This window comes from Nicrophorus vespilloides, unplaced genomic scaffold (genome assembly GCF_001412225.1).
Source record: "Nicrophorus vespilloides isolate i.1.1-1 unplaced genomic scaffold, Nicve_v1.0, whole genome shotgun sequence".
Classification (NCBI taxonomy): Eukaryota; Metazoa; Arthropoda; class Insecta; order Coleoptera; family Silphidae; genus Nicrophorus; species Nicrophorus vespilloides.
Genome location: NW_017095995.1, coordinates 24,100 through 43,394, shown reverse-complemented (window position 1 = coordinate 43,394; position 19,295 = coordinate 24,100). Strand labels below are relative to the sequence as shown.

Sequence of the window (19,295 nt, the reverse complement as noted above, 5' to 3'; positions counted from 1 at the left end):
TATTCAGTTTTTACAGTTTTTCGTGATTTTCTCGACAAATCCTTAAGATAGTTACATCATCGACCACTCGTATGAAAGATGAAGATCTCTCCTTTCCAACGCGCTTATATACATCCTTGTATTCTCATCGAGTCGCCGGTTATAAGCTGAAGAACATTTTTTTCTCGTTTTTTATTCAGTTTTTACAGTTTTTTGTGATTTTCTCGACAACCCCTAAAAACGAGAAAAAAATGTTCTTCTGGTTATAACAGACGTCTTTTTTCTGTTTTTTTCAGTCATAGCAGGAGTTCCGGCAGCAACACGAAGATGCTAGTTGAATCATTAGAAAAGTGACACATTCAGGTTTCATACGAGTGGTCGATGATGTTATTATCTTAAGGAGTTGTCGATAAAGTTATGCAGCTCACCTCACCTTTCAAACGAGCCTTCTGGCATCTTCGTGCTGTAATCAAGTCGCCTGCTACGATCTGAAGAAATTGCCCAAAAAAAAAACCTTATGATTTTCTGAGATGATGAGAAAACGTTATGATTTGATGAGAACGAACAGTAGCGGTGGTGGTAGTGTTTCTTCCACACTGCTTAACTTTTGTCAAAGGACAGCGGTCGGAAGGACGGACGGACGTACGGATGAAATTCAACGAATGTTAGAAAGAAGGAAAGAAAAACGGAACACTGCTGCGCACTGCGAAGGGTCGAAATTGCGCCACTGCCGTTGCCGCTGCCGGAGCGATCGGAGCTGGTTTTCTTCTTCAACCTGCAAACGACGCAACCACCACGATCATCTCGTCGTCGACGTAGCCACTTCCGAAAAGAATAACTGTTCCTTCCCTCACAATCGTCCCGCAACATCGCGAAATCAATATAGAGAAGTCAAGGAGAATCATTAGTTTTTTCTTTATTTATTGGTGCTGCTGTTGGTTGTGGTGGTGGAGATGGTGTTAGTGGGTAGAGCGAATATTTTAGTTTAAATCCGATTTTAGTGAAGAGTTGAAAAAGTGAAAGAACAGTGCGCGAGTGTTGTTATTGTTATATGATGAAGATAATAATAATTATTATGAATTTGTTTGTCGGTGGCACGTCGGGGTGGTCGTGCATTCATTGATTAATTATACGTCGTCGTCGTTGTCGTCGTCCCGTGTTTGTTTGTTGTTGCTTTTGCTTCGAGAAGAGATGCATCTGCATTTCGAGAAGACTGTAAACGCGAGAAGCGATTGTTCGATCCTCTCGCTGACGTGGATGGGCAAGGTGCCGGACGAACTGCCAGAGGTAGTGCGTATATTCATTATTTTTATCATTCATTGCAATTAGGAAGAACGTCGTCAGTCCGTCGATATGGATGAGAGACCATATCGTGTGGCGCCGCATCTATCGATTTCCACCCTCATTTCTTCTTTCGCACGCGCGCGCGCGCACAGTTTGTTCGCCCTTCCGACCGCCCGCAACCTCGCCAAATCATCATCGTCGTCATCATCATATATACCTACGTGCAGCATTCTTCCACCGTCCTCAATACTTCCGGGATTCAACATGATCATGCTGTGCTAAAAAGAACAACGATTATTCGCAATTGTTTTTGGTGGAAGCGCCGGGCGTTTTGTCATGCAGCATAGATATATGACAACAGCAATAACGGCGAGACGAAACGAAGAACAAGTAATTTCGTTCTCCCTGCCACTCACTCACTCCACCTCACCTATTATTTGTATCGGTCGAAAGAGTGGAGGGTTTACTTGAAAATGAATAATCAGAGTGTGCTTCTGGGAGAGAAAAAAAGGGGGAGGCTTGGTGTATATGTGTGCATGTGAATTCATGATACGCAATGCACCAACAACTTCATCGCTCTCATATCTCTCTTTCTCTCCTTCTTCTTATAACAAGACGATTCTAATTCAACAGATAATAAAGTAGATGAGAACGAGAATACAGTTAATTAAAAAAAAGCGCGAGGATGTCGAGTAGGGAATTGGAGCGCATCATACACACACACATATTTAATCGAAATCGATCCACCTACAAAAACATCAACACTCTGTCGAAAATCGAATGAAATATTGGTTGCAGTCGGTGCACAATGCACAATTGGAATGGGACATATTTGAGATGCAGAGATCAAACGATAAAATACAAAAGGACGAGGCATTCGTCTTCTGTACAATGCCAATTCAATTAATTCTAACAATTGAACATTTTCTTCTTTGTTATTTTATAATGATCGTATAGTTAGTTGTGGTAACAGTGGTTTAGTAGTTGAATGAATGTTTTATGATTTGCAGGATGAAGGATGGAAATTGAACAGGACGAATTACTATCAGGAGGGTTGGCTCGCAACTGGAAATATCCGTGGAATTGTCGGTGTGACGTTCACGACTAGTCACTGCAAGAAGAACGTGGATTTTCCGCTGAGAACAAATTACAATTTGCGCGGTCACAGATCGGAGGTGAGAGAAATGAAATGAAAATGATTATTGATCATTGCGAGCGAGCTAATGAATATTATTATGTAGGTGATACTGGTGAAATGGAACGAACCATATCAAAAGCTCGCATCGTGCGACAGTTCCGGCATAATATTCGTGTGGATCAAATACGAGGGTCGATGGTCCATCGAGTTGATCAACGATCGAAATACACCGGTCACGCATTTCTCGTGGTCGCACGACGGAAGGATGGCCCTCATCTGCTATCAGGTATGATAAAATTGTATAAATGTACTTGATATATGTATATATATATGATTCATATACTTATATATTCAAAAGGATGGTTTCGTGCTTGTCGGATCTGTGGCTGGTCAAAGGTATTGGTCTTCGATGTTGAATTTGGAAGCGACGATCACGTGCGGCATTTGGACGCCGGACGATCAGCAGGTTTACTTTGGCACAAACACCGGACAAATCATAGTGATGGACGTGCACGGTGCGATGGTCTCTCAGGTGCAGCTCACTGCTGACGTGGGAATCGCGTCGATGGCCTGGAGCTGCGAAAAGTTTAAAATGGAAGAGGGTGAAGACCAGAATAACACCAGCAACGCAGCAGATTCATCGTATCTATCGTCGTATCCTCAGTCATCAGCACCACCACCATCTCAGCCTCCTTCTCCGTCGGCAGAGAAAAAGTTCGTGCTTGCTGTCGGCCTTCAGAACGGATACATCTATCTACTGAAGACCTTCGACGATGTCTCACCGGTTCAGGTAGATACGCAGATGCAGGGACCTGTTTGCATGGAGTGGAGCAATTCCAGAGAACTTTTAGCCGTCGCCGGAGTCTCGAGCAGATCAAATCTAAACCGTCATCATCCACACAACGTCGACGATCACCATCACCACAACAGCAGCAGCAACAACAACAACAATAACGCTGACGAGGAAGACGTCCTCAATCAACTAAAGTTTTATAACGATCGAGGTGTACTCCTCTACGCCGTACCAATTCCAAACGTTCAGGTACTAATAATGATAACATCAACAGCAAAAGTAATTCTTTTTTTTTAGGGCGGTGGAGGAGTAGGTGGTGTTTGTGGAGGACCAGTAACCGCGATGACCTGGGGCCACAACGATAAAAGACTCTTCGTCGCAACCGGAACGCAGATTCACATCGCGTGGATCTCCCGTCGAATCGCCACCCTTCAGCTCCTCTGCAGACTGCAAATTCACGGATCCATCAGGAGCGATGCGCAAGTCTCGAAATTGCCGTTGCCGCCGAGGATTCGGAATCTCATCGGAAATCTTTTTGCGCAGACGATACGTGTGAGTGAACAACAAACAACAACAACATCTCAAATAATTGATGATGAGTATGTATACAGATTATTAATAATAACTAATAAATAACTGGTGGTATAGTGCTGCGTTCCTGGTACGAGCGCTCTTCGGGAATTCGTGTCTCGACCACCGAACGGTTCGGTGCGTTTGCACTGCACGATGATCAGGCATGATGAGGATTCGACGAGCGCCTCGACCGGTACCTGCTACACCCTGTATCTAGAGTATCTGGGTGGATTGGTGCCGTTGCTCAAAGGGAAGAGGACGAGCAAAATACGACCGGAATTCGTTATATTCGATCCGCAGATGGAGGACGAAGATCTCCTCGTCTTTGGCGTGTCCTGCTCGACCGCGCCACCGTCGCCATCACCTGCAGCAGTATCAACGGCGGCGGCAGCGGCGGCTGCGGCTGCTGTATCGTCGCAACAATCATCATCCTCGGCAACTCTCCTTCAGTGGTCGCCGGATTCAAAGAGTTCCGGCTCATCGAGTCAATCGACGAGCGGCGGTAATTTGGCAAGCGATTCTTCTGATAGCGATCGTGACGAGGGCGGCGGTGGATGTGCCGCTTCGCCGCGAATGCAGAGACGAAGGAAGAGACGCAACAAATACCAGAGGTTACCGTCTGAGAAGCAATCCGGTGGTGGAGGAAGAGGAGGAAGGAGCAGTTCGGGCGATGCCGGAGACCTGGAGGATCTCGCATACGTCGATACATTACCCGAAGTGAGTTGTTTTTCCCGTTTTTTTTGTTGTTGTTGTTGTTGTTATGTTACATGAAGAGATATTATTGCAGCACGTGCGTCTCGTCGAGGTGACATCGAACATCTGGGGCACTAAATTCAAGATCCACGGACTCGACAATTCCGTTCCGGCGAATCTCGGTCAAGTCACGTACAAAACGTCGCTCCTCCATCTGCAGCCCAGACAGATGACACTGATGATGACCGAGCTGCGAGACGATTTCCCCGTCGGTCCCGATCCCAACTTCAATCCGAACCTCTTCTCCGAAGATGAAGAGGATCTGATTCAGCTCGAGGAGAAGTCGCGCATTCAGAGGACGTCGTCATCGGTCATTGACAATTCACCGCCGATCGCACCGATGTCACCGTTGAACGGACGATTTGCCAGGTCCTCCAAAGCGACTACAAATATCAACACAACCGCCGCGACGACGACAACGGAACATTCGACTCCCAAACCTCTGATCCCGGCATTGGCCAAAGCCGAATCGTACGAGGACGAGTTTCCTTATGTCGAATTAACGCGCACCTCTACTTCTGCAGCAAACAACAACCATCATCATCATCATCACCATAATAATAGTCAACTATTTTTACAAAACACGATTACGACGACGACGACGGCAACAACCACAACCAGCTTCGTCGGAGTGGGTAGCCAAAGACACGCGATATCTCCACTGTATTGCGAAGGTTCCGTGGTTCCGACACTTCAATCTCCGAAGAATGCGGTAGCCCCAAGTGACATTATCTTTGAACGACCACCAGCGCAAACGCTCATATCCGATTACCAAAATGGAGTGCAATCGATGAAGACGAGCTTCCTCAACGATTACAATCATCATCATCATCATCAACACCACCACCACAATCACCACCACCACCATCATCTTCGAAACAGCAGCTCGACGTCTTCCGCGCAATCATCAGACACCACCACCACCAAATCTCTGCTGAGAAAGTTGAACACCGGCATCAGCGTAGATTCGAGCGTCAGAAGAAAGGATAAGCAGAAAGCGGGGTTCGTGGAAGAGGAAGCTGCCGCAGGACCATCGACGAACGCGACTCGTCCGATGCTCATAGCCGATTCGATGGTGAGGAGTTGCAGCGTCGGTTATTTGGATATGGTGGACGAGGCGCAGACGGTATCAAACGAGGTGGCATTACTCATCTTGAGAAAAGACGTTCCCAAGAGATTGGTGCTGGTCAATCGCAAGAAGCAGCAGCAACACAACAGCAATCATCATCAGCAGCAGCAGCAGCAAAGAAGACAACAGCAGCAGAGGAGGTGCCAATCCAATACGAAACCTCCGGATCTGAAGACGTGCGGGAAATCTAAAAGTTTAGACTCTAGCGATATCTTTCACGGAACTTCATCGAAACCGTCCAAAGAGGAGAGTAGAACGGAGGGAACTGTCGAAGAACAAATTCATCCACCTGCGCCATCCGCACCAACATCGCCCGCCGTCCCAACTCCATCAGCAGCAGCAGCAGCAGTAGCAACAAGCACAAACATTACTGCAGCCACCAAAAAAGAGAGCAAATTAAGTTTCTTCGTGTCGAAATCCCCTCTGATGAGACGCAAGAAACCAACGCAAAACACTGAAGATGATGGTAAACAGAAAAGCAGGAGTCGCAGCAAGGAGAAGAGCAAGAGCAAGAAGAACGGTGGTTACGAGGGTGGTGGAAGTGGTTTATCGTTACACACGCACGCCCTCATCACCCTCGAGAATCTTCTGACACGTCTGAGAGAGGAGAGCGGAAAATCAGCAACCTCTACATCCTCATCTGCGACGTCACCACGTTTGCCGAGGAGTTCACCGGCTTCGCCGGCGCCCTGCAAAAAAGGTAAAGTAAAGATGATGATAATGACAATTCAATATCTAATTATTTGTTTTATTATTGCAGGTAAAAGACCGCAATCCGCTTCGCCCATACGCAAGCACATATTGTCTTCGCCGCTCCTGGGCGGAAGACGTTTCAAGAAGAACAGACTGCTGGAAAGTTCCGACGACGAGGTAACCGATACAGGTGGAAGTGGAGGTGGAGACGATGTCTGCAACGGCACGAATTATCGCAATCTAGAGACATTCCAGAAGGCACAGCTTCGGCAAAAGGTCGTTAAACAATGAAATATCAATCAGCGAAATGTAATGATGATTCGTTTCGTTTCGTTTTCAGTTGAAACGTGGTAACGGCAATGGTGGTAATCAGTGCGTAACAGCTACAACATCATCTTCTTCGTCATCATCATCGTCAACATCGTCTTCAACTTCAACAACAGTAACTGCGGTGCAGCAGCCGCAGAGACGTGAATTCGTGATGCACAACAAGGCGCCGATGTGGAATGAAAACAGTCAGGTGTATCAGTTGGATTTCGGTGGGAGGGTGACGCAGGAATCGGCGAAGAACTTTCAGATCGAGTTCAAAGGGTCGAAGCAAGCAGTAAACAGCAACAACGGCAACGGCAACAGCAACAGCAGCAACCGAACAGCGACCGAAATCGTACATAAAAAGTCACATAATTATCGGAAAGTGAACGCACGTCTTCTATTTTTCTTCTTCGATGTTGCAGGTGATGCAGTTCGGCAGGATCGACGGAAACGCCTACACCTTGGACTTTCAGTATCCGTTCTCGGCATTGCAGGCATTCGCCGTCGCATTGGCTAACGTCACGCAGAGACTCAAGTAAATAACATCTACAGAAGCAACAACAGAAAGAGGCAAAAAAGAACTGCACATTCATATACTTACTACACACAAGTATACTCAAGAAGCGCACTCGAAATCATATCAGTACATATCTGTGACAAAGAAGACAGTGATGATTGATGATGATTAAATGTCATATAGCACACACACACGCATTTACAAAAACACATAATTTTTAAAGCAGCAGATATTCACGATCAGCAATTATCGGATTTATTAACAACAACAGCAACAGCAACCAACAACAAATCAGAATGATAAAAAAAAAAGATGGAACGGTGCCAATGCAATATGCCAATCCATAAATCATCATGAATGCAGCTCTTTTGATCTTATGATAATAAGAGGAAGAAATATAACGATAAGAACAATCCTATTTTTGAATGTATATAAATACATATGTATTTATGTATGTATGTGTATAATCAGGAGAGATGGAAGAAGATGGATTTCGATTAATGAATGAATGGAAGTACACAAATAGCTAATATATATTTTACTAAGCAGAAAAAGGATTAAGCTGCTCCTCCGCCCGATTTGATGAAATTGTTGTTGAGATGATGAGATGAGCGCTTATAAATAATAAACAAACAAAAAACTATTTCTGGAAGCTCCTTCAGATTCGTCCGCAAAGTTTAAACAATTTTTTTTTTTGTATATATACTAAGAACAGATTAACGCAAACACTTGCAATACTAGGTGGATACTAAATGTAATATAATGCAAGTGAGAAAGAGTGAAAAAGAGTTATAAACACAAATGTGGGGAAAAAGAGAGAGAGAGAGAGAGTAGACGACTACCGACGAACATAAAACCGTCCGTACATTTTCTTCCTTCCTTCCGGAGTGGTCCAGAAAGGACGGGGATGTGACGAGAGCAAATGGGAATTAATGCAGGCAACAATTCCATTTCCATTTGGTAACAAGAATGTGTGTAAATAAGCGCAAAGATGTGCAGCGGTGCAAGAGAAGAGAGATGTTGATGATGAGTTGAATGAATGATATAAGAGAGGGAGACACTTTTTACGATCTCGTTCCTTGTGCCTGCGGCGATAGCTGAGAACAAGCACAAATCGCTTTAAAGTTATTACTTTATATTCATATTAAAAAAATAATGTGTATATATATTTTTTATCGAAATGATGGGTTGACGATGAGTCAACTCCCAGGAGGGCAGCTGTAGAATGGGACTGAGGAGGGAGAGATGACGCAGATGAGTAGCAGATGGACTTGATAATTATGATTATGAATGATGATGATGATTTCAATTTAATAATAAAGAAAAGAGAGAGAGAGATATTTGTATTTACTGTATGCACACTACACATGTGCAAACAAACAAATAGCAGCATTAAAATCGCTTGTTTTATTTTAACCTAATATGTGTTGATTTGTTGATTTTACAACTCACTCGAATGTTTTTTTCTTCTTCGATTTCGTGTAAGAAAAACGTTTCAAAAATATTCTGTTTAATTTTTCCCATTTTTATTGCTCACATAGTGAAGGAGTGATTGAACAAAATAAACCCCAAAAATGAATAGGAAATAAACAAAAAAAAAAGAATTAAATTAATTGAAAATGATAAACAAATTACAGAAATAAATATTTATAAAGTAAAATAATAGTAGTAGTAATAATAGTAATAATTTCCTACAACGATAGCCAAAATATGTAAATTAATGTAAATTAAAGAAAATCAACTTATAAGAAGGATTGGCGATGGATGATGATTCAGCAATATTATCATTATCTTCGTCGCATTGATCCCCGCCCATTTTTCGAAACGACTCCGCCCATCACGCGCTCCTCTATATATAGATAGGCAACTTCTTTGACACGTTTAATTATAATTCTAGATTTAAATTGAGAGAGAGAGAGAGAAAAACAAAAATCAGGTACACGCGACAACGATCGAAACGGATGGATTCATGTCTTTTCCGAACACTCGCGCACGCACGGAGCAAACAACTATATAAAACAAACAATTAGTTTGTTGCTGTTGTCGTTATTGCTCTCGTTTGTTTTTTACATGGAGGTGGGCGACCAAAAGTTCATTTCTCGCAGATGCGAGGGCTTCGGTTGGTGGGCCGTGGTGGTTGCTGCTGCTGCTGCTGCGTTGGGGACGACATTGAGGGTCTGAAGACGAGCTGCGAGATTGTCAGCGACATCTTCCTCGCTGATCACCGAGCTGACCGAACGCGACAGATTCGGATCCCGTTTGGCCAAAAGATTTGCGAGAATGCTGCCCGGCTTCTTGTCTTCTGCGTAAGCGGACGAACTACCTCCTCCTCCGCCACCGGTAAAGAATTTGTTTGCAGCAAGTTTGCGTTTGCTCTTCGGCGATGCGGATGGCGACTGCAGCGGGGACGCCGGAAGACTTCTGCTGCCTCTGCGCAACTTCGGGTCGAATCCCATCGTCTGCATGTGCTCCTTCTCGTCATCCTCGAAGGTCTCGAACCCTTTCACAACTTTACCGGAAACCATTTGAGTGGCAACGCGAATCACGGAAGTACCGCACGCAGCCCCCGATCCTTTGAAACCGTCATCCGTCCCTGCCGACTTTGGTTTCCCGTTGGAGTTCAGGATTTGAGATTGCGGTTCTACAACAAACAGAACATATATATATATATATAACCGTATCTAGATATAAAAATAGAAACTACTACCAAACAGGAATTATTAACGAAAACAATCAATCTCTAACGCTGCAGTAAAATCCCAGCCTAATTCCCAAAAATACAAGCTTGTTCTTATCATTGACATATACGGACAATATACAGAGAAGAGATCAGTTGTTAGTTCGAAATTAGACGAGTATAATCTATACGCGTTTATAAATACAGCTATAGATAAGTTGATCCAATTATATCCATTGTATGTCACCTATTTGGCGCGAGAGAGTCGAGGTAAATGTGAATGTAAATGTAAATGTTTGTTATTAAACTGACCTTTTCTGCCGAAAAAATGGTCCTTGCACTGCGCCGTGTGCTTGGTGATGTCGACGCGTCCGGTGTTTCCGCCGGTGATGATGTCCCCTGCCGGTGACACGTTCACCGTCTTCACCTGCAGCTGAGGTTCCTCCGCGATTTGCTGCTTCTGCTGTCTCCTCGGATAACGTATGCAGAGGAAGTTGTCGTCGTTCTCGGGTGGGGAGAAGGCACTCGAATCAAAGTCTAATCTAAAGCAGACGAAAAAAGAATGGTTAAAAACATATTTTCAAAAGTAGATGAAAAATAAATAGCAGTGGTAATAATAGTAGTAGTAGTACATGAGTAAAACTCCTCGGCACGAGCTGATCAATGCGACCATCGACGAGGAAAGCGCAATTATTGACAACCTCTTACGCATCTAGCCCAAAAGACGTTTCACTTCTTTCGTCAACGATGTGGTCAACAAAGTCTTCTCTTGCACACTTGTACACGAATAATATGCGTATTTGCAAACTGAGAACGATAAAAAGAGGTGGCGCGCGCGCGCTCGCGGTGTTGCTACTACTCTCTGCTGCACGAGCTCTTGCTTGGATCAAACTAAGAGCCAAATCCTCTTACGTCCCGTATAAATAGCGCACGCGTTGAGCAAATAATAAGAGCCGCATATTCTATACATAATAATGCAGACAGAACAGCGTCGGGTGGGAAAACAAGTGCGAGCGATTCTATTTTTGCCGAGCCAGCAGCAAGCAGAACGCATCATGTGATTGCAATAAAACTTTTCACGAACGACCTCCAACAAAACATACAAACATACAAAAAAAAAATGAAAACAAATCCGTTGATTTGACATAATAGTATTAATACCTCTCTTGCAGTTTGTTGCGCCTTGCGTTCGATTTCATCCACATCGGGAAAGATATTCCACCTGCGACACCGCCTCCTCTTCCGCCAAGCGATCTCTCATCACCGTCCGTCATCGCACTTCCGTTTATCTGAATCGAATCCCGTCACCTGACAACAATCTCCTTGACGACAATATAATTACTGCTGTTGCTGTCGTTAGGATCGTCGGTGACGACGACGACGATGATGATGACTGCTGCTGCTGCTGCACCGATCCACCTCAGACATCGCCTGCAAAATACACAATCAAATCATTATTATTATTAGTTTGCATACCGATCAGAACCGAACGTTAAAAGCTAAATGCCTCCTCTAAAAGCAAACGCAAGACACGGTGTTGTTCTGTGCCTTGTGTTGTTTCCCCCACTTGGCAACAACAAATTACCTCGACTAAAAATTACCATTGTCTTCTTCCAAAACGGATTGCGACACAAAAATTGGCAATTAAGTATTATATTTGAAAGTAGAAAGGATTTGTGGTTTGCGTTGTTTCGAGTTTCAAAATGTTTTTCGTAAAGTGTTTGTTGATTATGTAATGAGCGATATTTAATCGCGAGAGCGAGATAAATTTCACCAATAAAATTCAGTTTTCGCAATCTACAAGTAAATATACTATTGCAACATCACTCCTTTTTTCTTCTTCTTCTTATTTTACATGCATATATGTGCGAGTGTGTCTGTGTAATATAATCAAGAGAGCCAAGAGACACGTACAGTTCTCAACATTATCGAATTGGCGCATTCCATGGCAACAACAACAACAACAACGCCTGCTCCTCTACTTAATCCCATTGATCCCTATTATCTCTACTCTATACTCGATCTATTTCCAATTTTCACTCTCTCTCTCTCTCCCTCTTTCTCTCACGCACACATAAACACGAATAATTTGCTTGCCAAAAAAAAACACCATCTAAAATACTAAAAATTTCAAGGATAAATTGAAAAGAAAAATATTTTGTATTCCGTACAATATAATTTGTGTCTTTCGTATATGTCGTCCAAGGCTCTCTCTTTCCCACCATCGATAATTTACCTCTGAACGAGACGACACGCAATCGCGAAGATGCGATACGAATTGGCGTTATCAATTTGCGCGATAAAAGACAAGTTTTTCAAATCGAGAAAAAGTTCAAAAAAAAGAAAAGAAAAAGTAAAGCGCATGCATATTAATTAAATCGTTCGAGAAAATGCGACTCGGATTAAAGATGTAATTATTGCTGCTGCTGCTGCTGCTGCTGTTGTTACTAATTACATTTTAATACTTCTTTACCTGTTGCTTTTCTTGTTGTTATCTACACGGAAACGTCATTACGAGAATTGCCTAGCAACGTGCAAGATGCAGGTACAATATGTTCTACGTATTGTTTATCGTCCTAGTAACACAGATAGACGTACTTTAGCAACGACGTTATGCAGTATCCAATGTCAGCACAGACCGGACAAATATCGTGGTGCTGGTGGGTGCTCCAATTTTGGTTCGCGAAAACAAAAGCGACAACGTGTTTCTTATTGTTGTTGTATAGTTACGTTAATCGCGTTATCATCATCATCGTCGTCGTCGTCAAGCCGATAAGGATCATGTTGTGCAATTGTTGTAGCAACAAAAACAAAACCGATGACGATGATTATGTTGACGACGATAACGTTTGCAAAATGATAACAAACAAAAGAAACAGATGATGGAAAGATGAAACTAACCTGCATGTAGCTCTCGTTGTTGGACCCTTTTGTATATGCACCACCTCAGCGTGAGCGTTTCCTGGTATTATGGGGAAAAGGTTGGTTGGTTGGTTGGTTGATCCTTCTTTCTCTTCTCACCGTTATACTGACAGCTGTTCCTCCTCCGTTCCGTCACCCTGACAGCAATCACAAACAATAATATTATATGTAAATCTAAGAAGGCTTGTGCGCGCAGGCGTTTCTATGCGCGTGTGTGTGTGCGTCTTACCTTTGAATTGAATTGCTTACATTTCTGTTCTCTTCCTGCCTTTTTCCCTTCCACCCACCTTCACACCAGCGAGTATACGTCATGCGCAAGCCCCCTTCGATAATGATGGTTACGATATTGTTGACGATGGCGTTGTTGTTGTTGCTGGTTGTTGCCTCCTCCTCCTCTTTCTTCGCCACGGCAACCAAACAACCCCCCCNNNAACCCCCCCCCCTTCACCCCTTCTGCAACCATCGTCAAAAGCATCCGTGCAACGTTAGAAATATCCGATGATGCAATTTTTTCCAGGAATTTGCCATCTCGTGCACGGATTTATACATCACGTCACGCGGTTCAGCAAATTAAATTATATTATTATCATTGCTTGCTACCGCTACTGTTGATGTTGTTGTTGTTATTGTTGTAACTCTTGCGTTTCATGGGTCGTGTGACCCTTTCGCCGTTGATTGGTGGTAAACAAATCTTTCGAAACCGCTAAAACAGAGAAAATAGATAATTAGTAAATTACAACAAAAACAAAAATTGATCAATGTCAGTGACAAGCGTATGCAACCCTATATGGGAACGAGCAAGCACGGTGGCCTAACGCGAACTGTCAAAGTAACATGAGATAGAAAAAAAACATGCTATATACCTGGCGAAGGTGAAGGCGAAATTTGTGAAGTTCCCTTTAATTGTACAAATAGGTACAAATAAAACGGTTTTATTGATAAGCAGCGTCGTGTCGTCAAAAGTCTTGAACGATGGTAAGAGTTTCATCATCATGGATGCACATATAATTCATAGTTTGGGTTGGTTTTGATTTCAGGCAAATCTGGTGAGTGGCAGGAACAGCATTCATAGATATTCACCGCGCCAACGACCCTTTGAGATAGAAGAGGTGCAGCAGCAGCAGCGGCAGGTTGAGGAAGATGAGGAGATGGCAGAGGTTGAGGAGGAGGAAGAGGAGATGGAAGAAGAGCACACCGAGTATGAAAATGAAGACAATTCAATGGATGTGTTGGAGTGCGTTCGTTGGGACAAGTCAGAGAGTGAGCCTAAGAGGAGGAACTGCTTCAGTTGGTATTGGATAATTGCTGGTTTTATTTTTGCGGGTGCCATCAGCAGTTCCCTAACATCCTTCAATCATGATGCAACTAAATGCAAAGAGGTGCTGACCGAGAACAGGGAGATACTGGACAACTTGAGGGTGGGAATAGATGAATGCAGGCAGTTCGAAAAACCATCCGTTATTCTATTCCTGTACAGTGAGTTGACCGAATCGGCTGTCGACGAGTTGATTGCGACGGTCTCGAATTATGCGAGTTGCAATCTGACTGGATCGAGGACGGAGGCAATCGATCTGCCGATGAGCGAACTGCAGAGCATAGAGGTGAACAAAGATTACGGTCTGATCATCGAGAGGTACAGGAGGGAGCTGGAGGAGAGATCGGTGATGGTGGTCAGAGGATTGGAGAGGGTGCCTGGCGTCGCGGCGCAAGCATTCCACAGCCTGTGCGATGAGTTCAGTCCGGTCGTGGGGAAGGCGATGTTCGTGTTCACGATGCGCGTCGACAGTTACGAACCGGGCGTCTCCGATTTCAAATTGGTCGAAGCGACGCTGAAACGAAACTGGAACGATCTGGACGTCGACATCTTCGAACCGCTCCTCGCAAGGATAACGAGCATGATTGTACGTCTCAAGTAATAGTAGTAGTATTAGTAGTGTGGGGCTCGATTAAAAATTTTAATAACTGTATGTATATATATATATATTTTAATTAATTTAATATTTTTGTATGTATATATTATTTGTTTTATTCTTATTATATCAATTTTACAATAAATCAAAGTTTTAATTTAATCTTCTCCGTTACGTAGTGTGAATTTGAATGTTGATGCAACTATTGCTGCCTATACACGCACGTACGGTGCGTGCACGACTGGTTGTTGGCAGTTGGCAGTTGGCTTTCAGAGTAGTTCAAAGGGACCGTTAAATGGAGGATCGCGTCGTCGTCGTCGTTGTGACCCGCCTACTGGATGAAGGATACAAACAAATCTGTTTATGACAAACGACGAGTGCTGCGGCGACGAGTGGAGGATGTGCGGTTATCAATCCGCCTGCTAGATCGATTACATTCCAATTGCATTCGTTTCAGTAGCAGCAGTAGCGTCAGCAAGAGGTGGTGAGCTTGTGGTGACGATGGTCGAAATGTACACGTACATATGGTTGTTCGTCTCGTATTATGTGAGACCTATATACAAGTGGTTCCTTCGGAAGACGACAGGTCTGTGCGAGCTGCAGAGGATCTGCTACGGAGCGGTGAGTGGGGCACCGAGGGTGAGAGCGGTCGAGAAATCACTGGGGGCGTCCAGGTCCCCGCAGATTGCACAGCTGATCGCCCATCTGAACAACGTGAGCGACAATCACCGATTCGTCGGCCAGAATGGAAGGGAGATAGTGAGCGGCGCCGTGAGCACGGTGCTTCTGGTGAAGAGGATCAATCCGAGGGTGCACTTTCAGTTCGTGAAGAGCTTCGGACACTGCATCCAGCAGATCTGGGGCTACAGGCAACTGCTCGCCGACGTCGAGAGCCTGAGGACAACGACGTACGACCCTGACAACGTGGAGCACGAGCGCAAGCTGATGCTGCTGTGGGAGGCGCTCCGACCGGACGAGATGCTCGCCAGCAGGATCACGAAGCAGTGGCAAGACATCGGATTCCAAGGCGATGACCCGAAGACGGACTTCAGGGGTATGGGGCTTCTCGGATTGGAAAACCTGCTGTTCTTTGCGAGCGAATACGGCAACGGACCAGCGAGTCACGTCCTCTCGCACAGTCTGCACCCGGTGCACGGTTACGCCTTCGCCATCGTCGGCATCAATCTGACTAGTATGGCTTGGCAACTGCTGAGGGACGGTCACGCAAAGACTTACGTTTACAATACGTGCAAAGCGGTGCCGAGCGTTCGCGTTTTCCATCAGTTCTACTGCTACCTCTTCTATGAATTCGATCGTCATTGGTTGGCGTGCAGACCGAAGAGTATGATGGAATTCTCGGACATAAAGACGAAGTTTGAGAGCAACGTCAAGGCCAGTCTGCAGGACCCCAATAATGTCTTCAGCATCAGACTGGCCGATACGGTCTAACACTTCTTTACTTAATCAATTTGCAATAAAGTGGCTTAATTTATTACCAATTTGTTACTATTGTTATTACTGTGTGCGTGTGTGTGAATTAAACTAGCAAATGGACACAACTGCATCTCCTTTTCACTCTTGCAAATTCCAATTGGGGAATAAAGATTGCTCATTATTTTATTTATTTATTATTATTAATGTGGAATATGAGAGAGAATGGTGCAGAAATCTTGATTTCTTTTCAATTTTTATTAGTAATAGAAAGTTTTTTATATTTCTTATTTCCAGATATATTCGTGTGATCTACTTTCTGTATGAAAATAAAAAAAGGGGGGGAAATGACAAATGGAAGAAGAAGAGGAGAAACGTGGATGTGGGAGAGAGAGAGAGGAGAGAGGTAGGAAAGGTCTCATCCTGTCTTACTTTTTCTTGGACTTGTTTGTTTCCTTAGCCTTCTTGGATTGTTTACATTTCATGACCAGGGAGACAATCAGACCGGCCACGAACGTGAACATGCCAACCATAAACAGCCAGGGGTTGCTTCTCAGATAATCGGCGATCATCGCGGTCAAATCATCGCTGAAACAAAGACAAAATTTAGTGTGTGTGGGTGTGGTAATGATTATCGATTTACAATGGGGTTTTTGGGAGGGGCACTCGCTCCGCCTTCACATTCTTGTACCAATCACGAGCGAACGACACGAACGTCGGCACATCGTACTTGTGTATGTTATATTTGTACATCTTTCCCTGCCGGAACCTGCGAAATAAAGAATAAAGAAATTTCAACGAATAAGAATACACAATTATTTAGTTCAACGTACAGAACGAACGCGGGTACATGGAAAACGTCGAAACGACGTGCGGTAGCGGCGCCGCTGCTTCCTCTGTTCACTCGTGCCACATTCAAACGCGACTTTAATTGAGCACCGACCGCCTCCCATTGTGCCTGGAACCTTTGGCAGTCCACGCAATCATTCGTATAGCTGCAATCAATCAATCGCGAACATATTATAATATAATACATTGCATTTTTCGTACCCTGTACGCACTGTACAACTTACAACATGACAAACCAATCCCCAGTTGTGGCACCTGTAGCCACCTGAGTGAGATGCTCAAAGGTTTCATCGTTCAGCTCCTTCACCAGTGGCTCCATATTCTGAGTGAAAGTGTGCAAGATCAACTCATCGTTCATCGGACCTATTCAAACATTAACACTGTCAAATCTAAAAACCTGTTGTTTGAGATTGTATACCATCGTACAGCAAAGGCACTCCATGCCTGAAAAAGACCAGCACCGGTTCCTTGCTTGGACTGTACAATCTGGTCATCTGGCTGTTGGGTGCCTTGACAACCCATGATCCCAATGAATCGACCAAATCTTCCCTCAAACCGAACAGCTCATTCTCCCAATCGTCACAAGCATCGCAATCCCTTTTAGCTGTAAATAACGCAAAAACCGATTGATTATCAGGAATCGTTTCGTGTTTCGTGTACTCACTGAACAGGACGACCACGTATTTCTCGGTTCTAATAAGATTCAGTAGTTCGTCGTCGTTGACGCTCTCGAGATCAGCGGTGGCCACGATCGCTCCAATTGCCAGCAGTAGATACACCACGCCACTCTTCGTCGACGACATACTCGTAATTTCCAGTCAAATAGAATAGAATGATAAGAAACCGGCCCGGCCGAATGTACGAACAAGATCGGTTATGTTAACCCAATGTTAACCTATGACAACCCCACTCACATGACACGCAAACTATTTCAAAAGTTTTCTCATTACAGCAATCTGCAAACACGTTACCGACCTAACGATCAACACTATGCAACCAGTACTGCTGCAAGCGAGAACATGTGCTGTTTTCTTCTAAATTCAAATAACTGCATACTTCTTGTTGGTTTCATCGTCACACGAAAGAAAAGAAAATGTGTGATTAAATGTTTTAAAAAGTTTATTAAATAATTCATACCTTCCTAAATATTATCATTAAATATATATATTATACACACTTTATGAATGAAACATCCTTGTCGCTTTTCATCATCGTCTCCTTTCTTTCTTTTTTTTCTTTCCTGTTTTCCAGTTTTGTTACTTATTTTTGCCGTTAATGGTTTACGATGCGAAAAGAAAACGTTGCTTTCATAATTATCTGCTTTTCTCACCTCTCGGCACAGGCAAAACTAATGAACAATTTTGAGAAAGACTTTACACGCGCGCACACACACATAACGCGACGTACCAATCTTTGAGGCAGAGAGAGAGAGTGAGAAAGGGGGGAGTTTCGAAAGAGTGAAACAAATTAAAGAGAATTAAGCAAGACATACAAATTACAACAACAAAAGCAACATATAATAATGCAAACGAGATTATTATCTTGTCTACACACACATGCATACAGTATGATAAATTTTTAATTAAATTGTTGTGAAAGGGGTGGATCGTAATTGGATGGTGGGCGTGTCTCGTGGGAGGAGTCTGCTCGAGCTGAGAAGAAAACAGAAGAGAGGAAATAAAAGAGAAAAGAAAAACAAATGTACACATATATATAATATAGACATATACGATAATAAATGGAAGATAAAATAAAAACAATCGAAATAAAATTATCAATAATAATAATAATAGTTAATAATAATAATAATAAAAGATAAACAAGAAATAAACAAATAAATAATAATTTTCTCTTCTTTTTTTTTTCCTTTTTTCTTCTCTTCCTTCTCTCATTGTCTTCGGTAAAATATGAAAGCAATTACAGTAAATTGAAAAAAAAAAAAATAATTTTAGTCGCGCAACAGAATTTCATGTTTCTATTTTTTCCCCCAATCGGAAAACGACGCTCCGTTTCAAAATAATAATAATAGAAAAAACAAAAATCTTTTGCGTTTGTTATTTTGCTATATCCATGCATACACACACACACGCACACACACATACATTAATAAATATATTTATATAAGATGCGTATGTAAAAGGAGGGAAAGATCAAAGTGACGATTTGATAAACAAAAGGAAATCGTAACTTTCCGCAGCACTCTCTCTCTCTCTCTCTCCATCTCTTAATTCATCATCTCATCTCATCAATTGCATTTTTTTTCTTTTTCTTCTTCTTCGAACAACTTTTCCCTTTCGCTTTTCATTCTTAAATTCTAGTCTACATTAATTTAATA

At 43.2% G+C, this 19,295-nt stretch overlaps 5 protein-coding genes across 14 annotated transcripts; 3 read left to right on the top strand and 2 right to left on the bottom strand.

Moving 5' to 3' along the window:
- The first annotated feature begins 719 nt into the window (after positions 1-719).
- LOC108569094 (tubby-related protein 4) lies at positions 720-7,225 on the top strand. Of its 2 annotated transcripts, none has more exons than XM_017930504.1 (10): positions 720-1,266; positions 2,274-2,438; positions 2,505-2,687; positions 2,760-3,443; positions 3,492-3,746; positions 3,843-4,484; positions 4,555-6,349; positions 6,410-6,618; positions 6,683-7,006; positions 7,077-7,225. In XM_017930504.1, the coding sequence occupies exons 1-10, from the start codon at positions 1,171-1,173 to the stop codon at positions 7,191-7,193; spliced, it is 4,470 nt and encodes a 1,489-aa protein (XP_017785993.1). In that variant the 5' UTR covers positions 720-1,170; the 3' UTR covers positions 7,194-7,225. The 2 variants fall into 2 exon arrangements, with proteins under 2 accessions (XP_017785993.1, XP_017785994.1); XM_017930505.1 differs by having other exon boundaries at positions 6,683-7,017; positions 7,077-7,155.
- Positions 7,226-9,149: 1,924 nt separating this feature from the next.
- Positions 9,150-13,181, bottom strand: LOC108569096. Of its 9 annotated transcripts, none has more exons than XM_017930507.1 (5): positions 13,000-13,181; positions 12,750-12,907; positions 11,010-11,279; positions 10,161-10,390; positions 9,150-9,812 (listed from the first exon to the last, which is right to left on the bottom strand). In XM_017930507.1, the coding sequence occupies exons 3-5, from the start codon at positions 11,120-11,122 to the stop codon at positions 9,238-9,240; spliced, it is 918 nt and encodes a 305-aa protein (XP_017785996.1). In that variant the 5' UTR covers positions 11,123-11,279; positions 12,750-12,907; positions 13,000-13,181; the 3' UTR covers positions 9,150-9,237. The 9 variants fall into 9 exon arrangements, with proteins under 9 accessions (XP_017785996.1, XP_017785998.1, XP_017785997.1 ...); XM_017930509.1 differs by having other exon boundaries at positions 13,020-13,181; XM_017930508.1 differs by lacking the exon at positions 13,000-13,181 and having other exon boundaries at positions 12,750-12,977.
- Positions 13,182-13,209: 28 nt separating this feature from the next.
- On the top strand, positions 13,210-14,730 carry LOC108569095. The gene is made up of 2 exons (XM_017930506.1): positions 13,210-13,745; positions 13,808-14,730. The coding sequence occupies exons 1-2, from the start codon at positions 13,743-13,745 to the stop codon at positions 14,684-14,686; spliced, it is 882 nt and encodes a 293-aa protein (XP_017785995.1). The 5' UTR covers positions 13,210-13,742; the 3' UTR covers positions 14,687-14,730.
- Positions 14,731-14,940: 210 nt separating this feature from the next.
- Positions 14,941-16,182, top strand: LOC108569098 (ELMO domain-containing protein 2). Its single transcript, XM_017930517.1, has one exon. It carries the CDS (start codon positions 15,182-15,184, stop codon positions 16,127-16,129), a length of 948 nt encoding a protein of 315 aa, XP_017786006.1. The 5' UTR covers positions 14,941-15,181; the 3' UTR covers positions 16,130-16,182.
- An 84-nt stretch (positions 16,183-16,266) lies between these two features.
- LOC108569099 (thioredoxin domain-containing protein) lies at positions 16,267-17,864 on the bottom strand. The gene is made up of 6 exons (XM_017930518.1): positions 17,625-17,864; positions 17,379-17,564; positions 17,185-17,323; positions 16,945-17,106; positions 16,755-16,880; positions 16,267-16,699 (listed from the first exon to the last, which is right to left on the bottom strand). Exons 1-6 carry the CDS (start codon positions 17,761-17,763, stop codon positions 16,540-16,542), a joined length of 912 nt encoding a protein of 303 aa, XP_017786007.1. The 5' UTR covers positions 17,764-17,864; the 3' UTR covers positions 16,267-16,539.
- Positions 17,865-19,295: the final 1,431 nt, after the last annotated feature.